The 12,940-nt window shown below is 35.2% G+C and overlaps 2 protein-coding genes across 2 annotated transcripts; both read right to left on the reverse strand.

Annotated features, from left to right (window-relative positions):
• Positions 1–450: 450 nt before the first annotated feature.
• Positions 451–1,868, reverse strand: LOC142532191 (putative GEM-like protein 8). The gene is made up of 4 exons (XM_075638470.1): positions 1,447–1,868; positions 1,269–1,352; positions 895–1,169; positions 451–784 (listed from the first exon to the last, which is right to left on the reverse strand). The coding sequence occupies exons 1-4, from the start codon at positions 1,646–1,648 to the stop codon at positions 608–610; spliced, it is 738 nt and encodes a 245-aa protein (XP_075494585.1). The 5' UTR covers positions 1,649–1,868; the 3' UTR covers positions 451–607.
• A 976-nt stretch (positions 1,869–2,844) lies between these two features.
• LOC142532190 (biotin carboxylase 1, chloroplastic) lies at positions 2,845–12,728 on the reverse strand. The gene is made up of 17 exons (XM_075638469.1): positions 12,485–12,728; positions 12,256–12,347; positions 10,934–11,259; positions 9,321–9,462; positions 8,415–8,513; positions 8,247–8,303; positions 7,938–8,009; positions 7,462–7,551; positions 6,549–6,608; positions 6,031–6,216; positions 5,840–5,932; positions 5,678–5,759; positions 5,297–5,403; positions 4,213–4,288; positions 3,766–3,812; positions 3,601–3,663; positions 2,845–3,169 (listed from the first exon to the last, which is right to left on the reverse strand). The coding sequence occupies exons 2-17, from the start codon at positions 12,313–12,315 to the stop codon at positions 3,113–3,115; spliced, it is 1,617 nt and encodes a 538-aa protein (XP_075494584.1). The 5' UTR covers positions 12,316–12,347; positions 12,485–12,728; the 3' UTR covers positions 2,845–3,112.
• Between the last annotated feature and the right edge of the window lie 212 nt (positions 12,729–12,940).

Genomic DNA, 12,940 nt, shown 5'->3' on the forward strand with positions numbered 1-12,940 from the left:
ACAAAAGTTTGCAAATTTGTAAAAGAAAAGTCCATAATCATTTTTTAAAGCATTTATAAACACTGCCTTAATGTTACAACTTGAGCTGGTACAGAATTTTAGATACATCTCAATTGTTATGTGATTTCCTTAATTTAATTTTTCTTTCTTTTGTTTTGAGGAGATATAATATCTTGTTGTAAATATATTACATGTTCTTCAATTTTTGTTTGTTGCTTTCAATTCTCAAAGCAGGTATAATACTTTGTTGAATTATTTTATGATGTGTGTATGATAATTTTTTGCCATGTAAAAATACCTATATTCTTCACATCATAAGTTACAACAAAAGAATCAAACTCGATTTCGTTGATTCTAAGAGTTAACAGTATACGGTAATCTAGTCTTTGATCGTGAAGCTTCGTGTTGCTTCTTATTAAACTTAGATGCATCTGGTTTTCTCCAAAAGTGTGAAACAAGAGAATGAATTGGTTATGTACTTTTACTAAAATGTGAACTCATCTTTGCAACAAAACAAGCATGAGCATTTTTACAGTTTTCTGGAGAGGATTGTTAAACTAAACATATTTATGTGCCATGTTTCATGAATATTTTTTCGCCCGTCAACTCATCTAGCTTGATGGATTGCCTGTCGAAGATACTTCAATGTCTTTTGATGACCCAAAAATCCCATGAACCAGAAATCAAAGTTGTCCTCAGTAACTAGCTGCACATATTTCTGGGTTGGCGATTTCGCATTTTCGATTTCGTCAGCTCCCGTTATTTTTCTCAGGGGGATCATGACCTGCATTATAGAAGTTGAAAAAAAAACAGAATTCATTCAGTTTTCATCGACATAGAACAATTTGATCCAAGAAAATAAGCTGATCAAGGCTTATTATGCTGTTATTGTACCTTGTAATAGAATTTACATTTATTTCCAGTTGGAGAAGAGATTTTGATGGATCTGTCACTGCAGAAGGCAACTCTATTATTGGAAATGAAGAGGACTCCGGCTAATGGCCCGGCTGTCGTTGATAGGTAGCAATGGGAAGCCTTCAACAATTTCTCGTCGTCTCTAACGTTGAAAATCTGTTTGAAAACTTTCTCCACTCCACCTACTTGAAGGATTCTTGTCCCCAGCCTCAACTTTCCCTTCACGGCTTCACTTATCTTTGGTGCTAACCTCACTGTGGGAAAAAAAGATCAGATTTCTTAAGTTCAAAACGTTGATTCTACGATTATTACTTATGTATATATCTTGTGTTGAACTTCTTATGAGTAATTACCGTGCTCCCGGATTCGTTGAGCAAAAGTATCCATGCTTTGTCCGAGTTGGATCATCTTAGCAACTACTGAATCTACTTTTCCACCTGCATTTTTTGTCACAAAAACAGGTGACTTAGGACTTATTGAACAATGAATCTGTGAGTTCTTGACCAGGAATAATTAAGAACAATCACGTACTGTGTCTGAATTTGTGAAAATGATGGTTGGAAGGAGAAGGCAGAAGCTGGTACTGTGCAGCAGAGTCAGGTAAAAATGCTTTTCCTGAGCTTTTCATAGAGAGTGCGTATTCTGCAGCTGAAGTAACTGGAATTCCCATAACATGTTCGTTATACCCATTGTCCCTAACAAATCTTGATTTGCTGTGTTTCAGTTGTTCCATTTCACTTACTCCGTCCCGTTGTATGCTTTGAATCTAAAGACCAGAATCCTTCAACCTTAATCTTGCCCTGGTCCAAATATGATTATTTCTTGCTCTATTTATACAAAGAAAAAGAAGTTATCTGTTACTGACTTTTGCTTTGTATGTGTCAGCTTTGGATCATCGAACACCAAATGGCGCAGATATGAGCTTCTGAGTAATCTTTTCGATGAGAAAAGCATCAAAAAGCAAAAATTCCCCCTTTTCCTTTTTCATTTTCGTGAAAGGTTGGCACATGTTATGCAGATAAGATTTAATATTCACTATGATTCTTTGATTTTGGGGACCATCGACTCATGTTTCTCAGGACAAAAGCTAGCTGTGGGGATCACCCTTTTTTTAAGGTAAATAATGTCATGTTAGGGTCAGCTGTTCAAATACTTTGCATTGTTTGTGGATTCTGACCATGTTCATAGGTGTTATCCATTGCCTTTTGAGTTGGCATTCTTGCTTTGTGATGTAACCAACACCTTCAAAATCTCCATATGAAGAAAGCATCATATTTACAACTTGATGCTTTCTGTGAGGATAAGAATAACCATCAGATCCCGTGTCAATCGCTTGACAGTCGATTCACCTCCATGTGGCTGACCGCGGTTGCCGGCATTCCAACTTTGTACAGATATCAGTCATCTCTAGTAGCCAAGGCCATAGATGCTGACTTAGACACAAATTATAATTTTGTTCAACTATGTTTTTCAAATTTTCTCACTTTTATTTAATTTTCTTATTATTTTTTAATATAATGTTGGTCACATTTTCACTTATGAATAAGACCTAATTTATGCCATCTCGTTTAACCAAAATTTCATACAATGACAAATTGTTCATCACTCACTAAAAATTCAATCAGTGTATTAAAAAAACATGATATCAAATATAGTGAAAAATTTACACGTGAATGAAACATTATGGTATTGCCTAACCAGAAAAATAAGATGGCATAAATCTTTCCGTAAGGCACCACTTATCTGTGGATGAAATAAAATTTATAATACGAGGATAATAAATTAAATATATAAATAATTTAATTATCTTTAACTCCAATTTGAGTAAATATTTTAAGGGCGTTGCAGTGCCTTAAAGTAAGTACGAGACAGAATATGCATACACAAACATATATTGAATAAAATTTTGTAAAAATGAACATAACAAGATTAAAAAGATTGGGTCATGAAGTTCATACACCTGAAGGATAAAGTAGCGCTTTCACACTTTTGCTAAGGTTTATGTTGGTGGTATGCATGCGCCTCAGAAGCACATTGGACAAAGTAAATAGGATCAACACTTCAATCTACTCGTACATTTAAACACAACTGACCATAAACGCGAGAAAGCAGCAAAATCGACCCATACCCAGATCTAAAAAACTTTTTAGAAATAGATTGGTTTCGGTAAAACGAAAGGGGACGTGCCTCCTCTACATTAAGCAGAAGCATTAACCAGCTCTTTCTGTTTGGTGGCGGGTTCAGTTGGCAGTGGCTGCAACGACAAAGTATCAAAATCAATTGCTATCCATCTTTAGGGGAAAAAATCGAGGCAAAAGTCTATGACTTCTTTTAAAGAATTAGATGGCATCAGAGACAAAAGTAAGACGGCTTAGAATGGAAAATAATGAAAACTGTGGTAATGAAGATTTTAAAAACTTCCCTGATTCATTATTTTAAGCATATTTTCCCGTTATACGATAATCTCTTAAGCAGCATACAGAGACATTGTTAATCATGATCAGTAATTAATTTTGCATAAAAACCAGGCTTGTTTTCAAGCAATGGATAACTAAAAAAATGGGCTTGTTCTCGTGCAAAATGATCACAGTTTCATGTGATAATGATAATTGTTGACTGCCTGGTTCCATACGATTAAAGAGAACAAAGTGCTTGTTATATATCAGCGTTAATACAGGTTCTTACCGCAGCGAGCTCCTGTTCATGCTTCGGAATAAAAGCAGTGTCCACCTTTCCGTTTTTGAAGTCCTGTGGCATAGAATGACATGGAAAATTAAGTTTCGCAAATGCCCCTCAAATGTCAATCCATAAATTAATAATAGGGATTAGAGGATTATAATAAGTGCCTACCTCAACTTCAAGGATAAGCTTATGGTAGTCAATTGTTGTTGGAACCCCTGGCGATTAATCATATTATTTTAATACAGATCCAACCACAAAAAAGGTTAGTATCAAATCAATCCACAGTAATATAACAGTTAAAGGTGGATATTTATGGATGTAACATGAAATGCACGCAAAAGACAACTGTTGGCTCAAGTTTCAATCAGTTGATGCTCAAAAAAAGAAAAAGTTACAATCAATTGAACGTGGCAAATTATGAGCTATCTTTCCAGCCGAATTCAAATTAGTTATCCTCATTTCGAATTCAGACAGATGCTGCAACTGAAGAGGCAGAGTACACTAGATATTCTCTACAGATTTTGAAAAGCCATTTGAAGCATCTTATGGTGCATCTTGACACAATGTCAAGCACAAAGAGAAAATTTGAGACAGCTGATCTACTTCATTCTTTACCTGTAATAATGGTGTCATCAAGGGCCCTTTTCATACGTTGGATTGCCCTTTCTCTTGTTGGAGCCCAGACAATAAGCTAAAATAGCAAAGTTTTTATGTACGTTAGACCAAGGGTAAGCCAATTCTTCAGATAAAATAAAAAAAACCAAGAATAAAATGACATCTAGTATCCTATTATATTGATGGATAGTTTAACATAACAACATTTTTATTAAATTTATTAAATAATTACTTCAGCTCAATGCATGATCAAAGGCAGCGCAAGATGCTTAGACAGCTGATGAAAAATACATAGCAAGCAAATTAACAAATTTCTAAACACAATGAATTTCATGTCTTGACACAAAGCTGCTACATTCAGATAACATGGATTTCAGTTTCATGATTTATTTGGACAGCTGCAATCAAACCATTCTGGTTCGAGTCAGTAAAAAGTGCCCTGTTCGAGTGTCATCGACTGCCAAGAAAATATCAATCCAGTTTTATATTGTCAGTGCATATTTCCATAAAGATGAATCGTAGAATTGTCCTCTATTGCATTAGATAACAGCAGGTTTCAATTTCCTTGCAGCTGCCTACACTACTCTGACTTCCATAAAAATAGCATTCCAAAACGATATATACATTAGAAAAGTGCAATGTCTGAGTATCATCGTCTGCCAAGAAAATATTAATTCAGTTTTTAAATGTCAGCGTATATTCCCAAACGATGAATAGAAGAAGTGTGCATTAGATAACAGCAGTTTCAATTTATTTGCAGCCACCTAAGATTACTGTGGGTTCCATAAAAAGAGCATTCCACAACGATGCACTAAATAACGTTTGATCCATCAAAATGCATCTACCACTTATAAAATATAGTATTCGTGCCAGAGACAAGGGGGCTTGAGTTGATTAATCTAAGCTGAACACAAGAGAAAATGTTCCTAACTATCCCCTCATATGTTATTTTACATATTTATCATGTATCATGTAGGCAATAAAAATGCATTCATTTGAATGAGCGGGTTTCTCACTAACTTTTGTTTTATTAATTGGGGAAATAAGAAATTATTTAAGCATATAATGAACACAAAATCCAAACCTTTCCAAGCAGGGAATCATAGCTTGGAGGAACAACGTAATCTGGATAAACATGGCTATCCATTCGCACAAATGGACCTCCGGGTGGCAGGTAAGCAGTTATTCTCCCTATTCAAGTACATGAGGGGGATTAGCATGTGAAAGAAGACACCGTATTAGTTGATTGTGCCAGATGAATCATTAGTTTTTGTTTGACTATAGTAAATTAACAATTCCCCATCCCATAGTTTTTGCTAAGCTTGTCATTTTGAGGAACCAGAAAAAGAAATTCAATTGAAAATATTTGATTCCGTGACTCAGCAGGAAAATACCCACACAAAAAAACAAAAAATGAAAAAAACTTTACAGGTAGCAGTACCCCAATCACGCAATTCCAACATACCTGGTCCAGGTCTGAAGTTTTTGAAAGCATCTTCTGCATTAATACGGCATTCTATTGAATGTCCACTAAGAACAATATCTTCCTATAGATAAAAAATAGTTCATATAAATCAAAGGTTGCAGCTTATACCCCACGTTTTGAAATACCCTTCGGGCAAACTACCTGTGTGTAACGAAGTTTCTCTCCCCTAGCCACACGAATCTGTTCTTCGATTAGGTCGACCGAGGATATCATTTCTGTAACAGGATGCTCCACCTGAAATTACAGTCGATTAAATAAGTTACTTGTCCATATCAAGGATGGAAATTTGGATGAGTAGTTCAAGTATATTATCTAAGCCTCCATCCTTTCACCTGGATCCTAGTATTCATCTCCATGAAGTAAAAGGAACCTCTTTCATCCAAAAGGAACTCAACAGTTCCGACGCCTATGTAGCCTATGGATGCTGCGGCTGCTACTGCTGCATCACCCATGACTTTTCGCAACTCTGGTGTCAATGCAGGGGAAGGTGCTTCCTCTAGCAGCTTCTGATTTCTTCTCTGAAAATAAGCATTTCAATTAATTACTACCACAGAAAGCTACCACCCTGAACTAATTCAACAGTTCTCAACTCAGAAAAACCACATCCTAAACTTATTCAGTAATAATGTTTGTAACTATTTGGGGGGAAAACTGTGTTTATTATAAATTGAAACAATATTGATTACTAGGTGCTCAGATACGAACACTGACTAAAAAGTTTCAATCATGTCCATGTACAAGGAAGAAATCTAAAGGTCAGTTTACATTTTTTTGGACAGAAAGAGCTGCAACATTGAGACATATACCAAGAATTAGAGGCAAAATTTGATAGTACTAGGTGATGTTTTACCTGAATACTGCAATCACGCTCCCCAAAGTGAATAACATTACCAAATTTGTCAGCCAAAACCTGAGAAGTTGCACAAGGTGTCAGCATAAATGTAAATACAATGATAGCACCAATAATGCTAATAAACAACACAGAATCATGGTTAATCAAATTTAAACAAATACAACACAACAACCAACCTTTTATCCCAATAAATGAGGTCAGTTACATGGAGATGCCATTGTGCTTTATCCCATATAATATACTCATCCGTGTCTAAATGAATTTTATCCAAATTTAAACAAATATCAAAGTTAAATAATTGCTCGAAATTAAATTTCATAAAACTTGAGGGTTTGTATGGTTTTATTTCCTGAGGTTCGTTTCAGAAAATGAGTTTTTAAAAAATATAACAGGGAATGAATTAATGTTTAGTTTTGTTTATAGAAATTACTATAGTGGCCAAATCATGTAGGTTATTGTTAGGTATTATTTTTTAAATTATGTGGGCAGTTGAAAATTGTAAAGATATTATACTGTGTTATATTAGGGTATTTTTCATAAGAGACAAAATTTTGAATTAAAAGTGATGTTTAAGTTATGAGATGTGAAAATGAGTTTTTAAAACATGAAATGAAAATGAGATAGTAAATGTTGTTTTTTTTTTTAAAGACCGGAAAATGTTTTGTTTTAACAAAAACAAATATAGCCTTAGGTACTTTTGAGGATATTTCTAGATTGTAATTTGGCATTTCCACACGATTCAATTACATTCACCGCAATTTGATACAATCATCTGATGTAACTCAAACAAAATGTATTCTTCCTTCTACAAAAAAATGCCATATTTAAAGCACAAGTGCTTAAGGTTAAATAATATAATATGTACTTTTCGAAAAAAAAAAATTAATATGTAAGCTTTTGTTAGTAGTACCTGAAATTCAATATGCCTTGGATTCTGGATATACTTCTCCAGGTAAACACCGTCGTTACCAAATGCAGCTGCAGCCTCAGTCTTTGCTTGCTGCCACCCACAAAATTTAGTTAGAATGATCTTAGACTAAAGAACTAATGCAAAATTTAGTTAGATAGCTGCGGCATGCACGGATTTTGTTTTGAAACCATTGAACTGATTATTTGACATCAAGAGATAAATAAATGTTTGAAGAACACATTTGTCACAACTTCGCATGATTGGATATACATCTAGATTGAGAATAAAATCCATAACGACCTCAAAGGGAAGGTTGTTGCTCGGTATTCTCACAAAATAAATAGGTCTAACCAAAAGATAGTTTTTATACATATTTGAGTAGATACTAACCCTAATAAAATAGAAAGTACTTAATCTCCCAAGGACGTAACCGGCAACATATAACTACAAGGTAAATTTAGGGAAACATGGACTACCTGCAACAATTTCACAAATTCATCAGGCTTTTTCGCAAGGCGCATTCCACGTCCTCCGCCACCAGCTGTTGCCTTTAAAAGAATTAGTTATAATTCAGATGGAGAAGCTGGTGATAACTTCTTGGAATTTAGTCCATGCAAAATACGACTGTAGTGAAAACACTTCTATATCTATCTTGAGAATATTAAATGGAATGAGAACAACGTAGAATGGATATACAAGAAGAAATATATAGAAAATAACTCAGCAGATTCCATGTCTGTCTATGTGTGCACGTATGAGAATATGCATATTAATGCGAAACTTACCTTGATCATAACAGGATAACCAATCTCGTCTGCTAGTTTAATACCTTCTTCAGTGGTCTGCATTGAAAAGAAGTTCACATACAACGACGAGAAGTTGTTCACAGATTTTGATAGCGAATTCCCAAGATATGGTGGCCATACAGAAATAATTCTGACAAAGGGAAGTACCTTTAACAATCCATCACTTCCAGGCACAGTTGGAACTCCAGCATTCTTCATTGTATCCCTAGCAGTGGATTTGTCACCCATAACCCTAATGCTTTCAGGCTGCAAAAGCCTCGAATTTGAATAATATTTGCTGTATTCTAGCCATTACAAATAGAAGAGGCTAGCTGCTGAACTGGAATCTTTTGTCAAGTTACTTTTCCCCCCTATTCTAATTGAGAACTCACTGGTTTAAACTTTTAATCATACAGCCATTACATCGTTCATACCTAACACCTATGTTGCATGGATACGGGTACGAGTATCGTATCGAATATGATACGGATACGGCGACACGTCAAATTTTGAAAATATTAGACACGATACGGCGACACGTCAAATTTTGAAAATATTAGACACGATACGGCTAGGATACGACAATCATTAAAATATATATAAATATTATATATATTTATATAAATTTAGTATTGAAAAGTAAAAATTATAGAAATGGAATGAAAGAGACGGACAAATGTATTTATGGATTTAAAAGCCCATCCAAATTTATTTTAAATTATTTTTCTTTAGTCCCTAGAAATTTTAATTTTTTTTAATTAACCCCTAAAACTTTTAAATATTTGCAATTTTGCCCAAACGTATCCGAAAAACGTATCCATGACGTGTCCTCGCCGTGTCCAAAACGTATCCGGCTGGTCAACCCTAAACAAAGTCAACGATACGGATTTTGTGGTATCCGACACACATATCCGCGTGTCGTATCCGTATCCGTGTCGTATCCGTATCCGATACTTCAAAAAAAATTTTTTTAAGGTATCCGTGCTACATAGCCTAAAACTACCCATACTAAGCCTACAAAAGCTTGTGACAGTAAACGACTTTGCGTGAACATTTTTAATCTTGAGAACTTACATTTGGTCCAATAAAATTGATCCCATGTTCTCTGCACATCTCAACGAAAACAGCATTTTCAGAAAGGAAACCATATCCAGGATGCAGCATAGTACATCCACGGCTGATGGCAGCAGATAACACATTTGGAATCACCAAATACCTGTAAGAAAACCAAAACAAGAAAATATTGTTTACGACTAGATGTGAAACGAGTATGAAAGTTGTCTTCAAAGTTCATAGGAAAAGTCAGAAAAGACGAAAAAAATTATTCGTTGCCATAGTTCTTTTTCAATCTCTAAAAAGAAGCTTTTGGGTGTCTTAACGATCATCCTTATGTATTTTGTTCATATACATAACCTACAACCACAGTTAAACAAAAGAAAAAGAAACATTGAAATACTTGAAGACTGCTTAATAACATAGTATTCTTTTCCCTTTTTTTATTTTGAGAGATTGGTAAGCAATAGAAGGGAAAACATTTGATACCGATGGACTTTCCAAATATCTAGATAGAACCAGTTTATTTATAAATTACACCAAGGCAATCATATTTTTCGTATAATCATAAGTGTCTCCACATGTATATTTCTGTAGTAAAACATCAAGCCGTAAATGAATAATAACTGGGGTGGTGTCAATTTTTCAATGTCACAATCACATATATGTATTTTTTCTAAACTCAGCAAACCAAAAGTAAAAATTTGTCCAAATGATGAACAAAGGAATGTCTGGCTCTCTTTAACAGGGAAGGCAGCATGGGACTGAACTGTCAAAAATGCTAGAGGATCATCAAAAGCAGGCATAGCACGACCTTTTTTCTATTTGCTAATCCCTATTCCTGCTGAGATGACTATTACAACGTGAATAATAAGACTCGCAGATTCACAACAAAAGATACAAGGGGGAGAGTCGAGAGCATTATGTGACGAATGAACACCGTGAGAAAAATACTTTAACGCCCTCCCCTCCCTCCATTCTACTGCATATAGTTTCTATCATTTTTATGTAGAACTGTCTGTACCGTTAGAGGCAACACAGAGGTCAAAGAATCTTACTGAAAATCTATCTGTTTGGACATATTATAATTCTCTGATAACTTTATTATCAGATGCCCCTGGATTAAATAAAAATTTTCTTCTTACAACCCATCGACATTCCTAATCTCAGCTATCTCCCAGTGTGCCCAAATTGAGAAGGATTTTCAGAAGTTCTGTTGGTATATGGTTCATAGAGGAAGAGGTCAAAGGCTTCAAATTTTATTTCTTCCCAGTACAAACCATAGCTTTAAACAGAGATAGACCTGTTCTATTTTTCCTAATCATTCCAAAACAAGGTATTCATTAGTGTACCTTCAGTATTATGCCAACCACAAGGAGCTCAAGCTGTACATATTTCCATGACGTGGAAAAGAAAATATTGAGCAGCTTGTGCTTATTGATTCTTGAGCAAGGAAGATATCCATATAAATTAGTCTTTGTCTAAAGATGAAATATTAATGGAACATCGGGCAGTAATAAAAAGGTGTAGGACATATTGGATACAATTTAACTTTTGTAACCCTGGTTCCAGACATAACATGAGGGGAAGGTATGAATCTTTACAAAAGGAATAAAAAAATCATGATGGCTTACGATTGACTGCTGGGTGCTTCTCCTATACAAACAGATTCATCAGCTAGTTTTACATGAAGAGCATCCTTATCGATTGTTGAGTAAACAGCAACACAAGGGATCCCCATCTCATGGGCAGTCCGAATCACACGAACAGCAATCTCTCCTCTGTTTGCAACCAAAATTTTATCATCCCGACATGTAGCAGCAAGAGCCCCCCCACGTTGACCAGATTTACTAGCAACTCGAGAAGCTTGAGTCCTCTGTCTAGGAAAGGCGACCCTACTTCCTGCCACAAAGCTGCACTGTGAGCCTCTGATAACTGTTGTCCTCCCAAGGAACAAACCCTTCAAGAAGTAATCAAATAGAAATTAGAATCCCCGGAAAAATATAGGAATATAGGAACTAAAAATAAATAACATAGCTAGGCTGCATTGCAGAAATATTAAGATTACAAATATAAATAGCATGTCAATTTGCAGAGTATGAAAATATATAGCTGATAGCACGAATTCAACTAAAAAACATGAAGCTCCTATGACTTCACAATGTAATGGGAAAAACATTCCGATTCCAAAAATCAACATAACAAAAAGCAAATCAACAATATACTAACATGCCACATCTATAATCGTGAAGTCAGACTGGTTGCAAATAATAGGTATCTACTGGGTAACTGGAGTCATTCCGCAAAAAAGAACTTTGTACACTTGGACTAACAAAGTCCATTCATAAGTTTTAATTAGCAACAAAAATTATTCCTGAAAATATACCCTTGTAACATCATGATAGACAACGGGTTGGAATAACGTGTAGTAGAAATCCTGACTAATACCTCGTGATTCTGGTTATCTGCTCAATTTTAGGATATTTTCTAGTTTGTTATTATTAGAAATTTTTCTCCTTTGCTTTTCAGTTAGTGTCCTGATACTGTGGACGAATAATCAGGGCCCATCTATAAGTTTATTGATGATAATGATCTTGTTTTCATTCCAAAATTCAACACTTGAAGGTTTTCCAAGAAACAGACAAATCCAGCGCTTTTATAAGAAACCATCAGAAGAGAGCTTGAAGCACTTGAAAATGGCCCGATAATTCAGTAAATAAGATAGAAAAGCAGCTCACATTTCATGGTTTTACAATCGAGGCTGCGTTTATAATTTAAGAAAACACCATCAAAATTCATTCCAGAGCACATGCAAAAGCATACATAAATTTCCCCGATCATACATCACATAGACACATCACGATTGCCGGCACACACCAACGATTGTATGTAGAAATGATAAAAGAACAAGGTAAACACGATTTGACGGACAGAAAAAAAGTAGAAAATTACTCACAGGAGGTGAGCAAGGAGAGCAGACAGATTTAGTGCAAAATGACATGGCTGCAGTGTCCATTGCAGATCAAACAATCAATCTAATCAACCACCCTGGAAGAACAAATTAAAACCAGAAGATAACCCATCATAGAATCTTCACAAACGAGTCATAAAAACGGGACAATGCAGGATAAATCATCTCTTCGCTGGTTCACACATGATAGATCCGTTAACACAGCAATTCGTACCTACGAAATGCGAGCGAAAAAACCCAACCACAGTGATCAAGATTCAGCCTTTTTTGCTCTTCCCTGTACGCAGATGGAGAGCGGGTAAGAAGGGGGGGTGGCGAAGAATTTGAAGAAGTGGGTGTCGATAAAAACTAAGTAGAGCTGCAACTGGCTTGAAGTATTATCGAATTCTCCGCCAGAACTATTTGCATTGAGCCCTAAGAAATTTCAAAAGTAAATATCTCAATTTTTTTTACGTGATTTTATCCGTCCAACTTCGCATTATCATGTAGATCACACGTGAAGAAGAAATTTTGATACACTCGCATTTTGAAGGATGTCATTCCCTTAAAAATAAGTAGTTACATTCGTTAATTGAGCTTGTACATGTTGCATTGTCTCCGTGTAATATATATCTTTATTCGCATTATGTTATTATTGAGCTAAAAGTTATATACGAGTGTATATTTAACT

The sequence above is a fragment of the Primulina tabacum genome, chromosome 18, assembly GCF_025594145.1.
Source record: "Primulina tabacum isolate GXHZ01 chromosome 18, ASM2559414v2, whole genome shotgun sequence".
In the NCBI taxonomy this organism is placed as follows: Eukaryota; Viridiplantae; Streptophyta; class Magnoliopsida; order Lamiales; family Gesneriaceae; genus Primulina; species Primulina tabacum.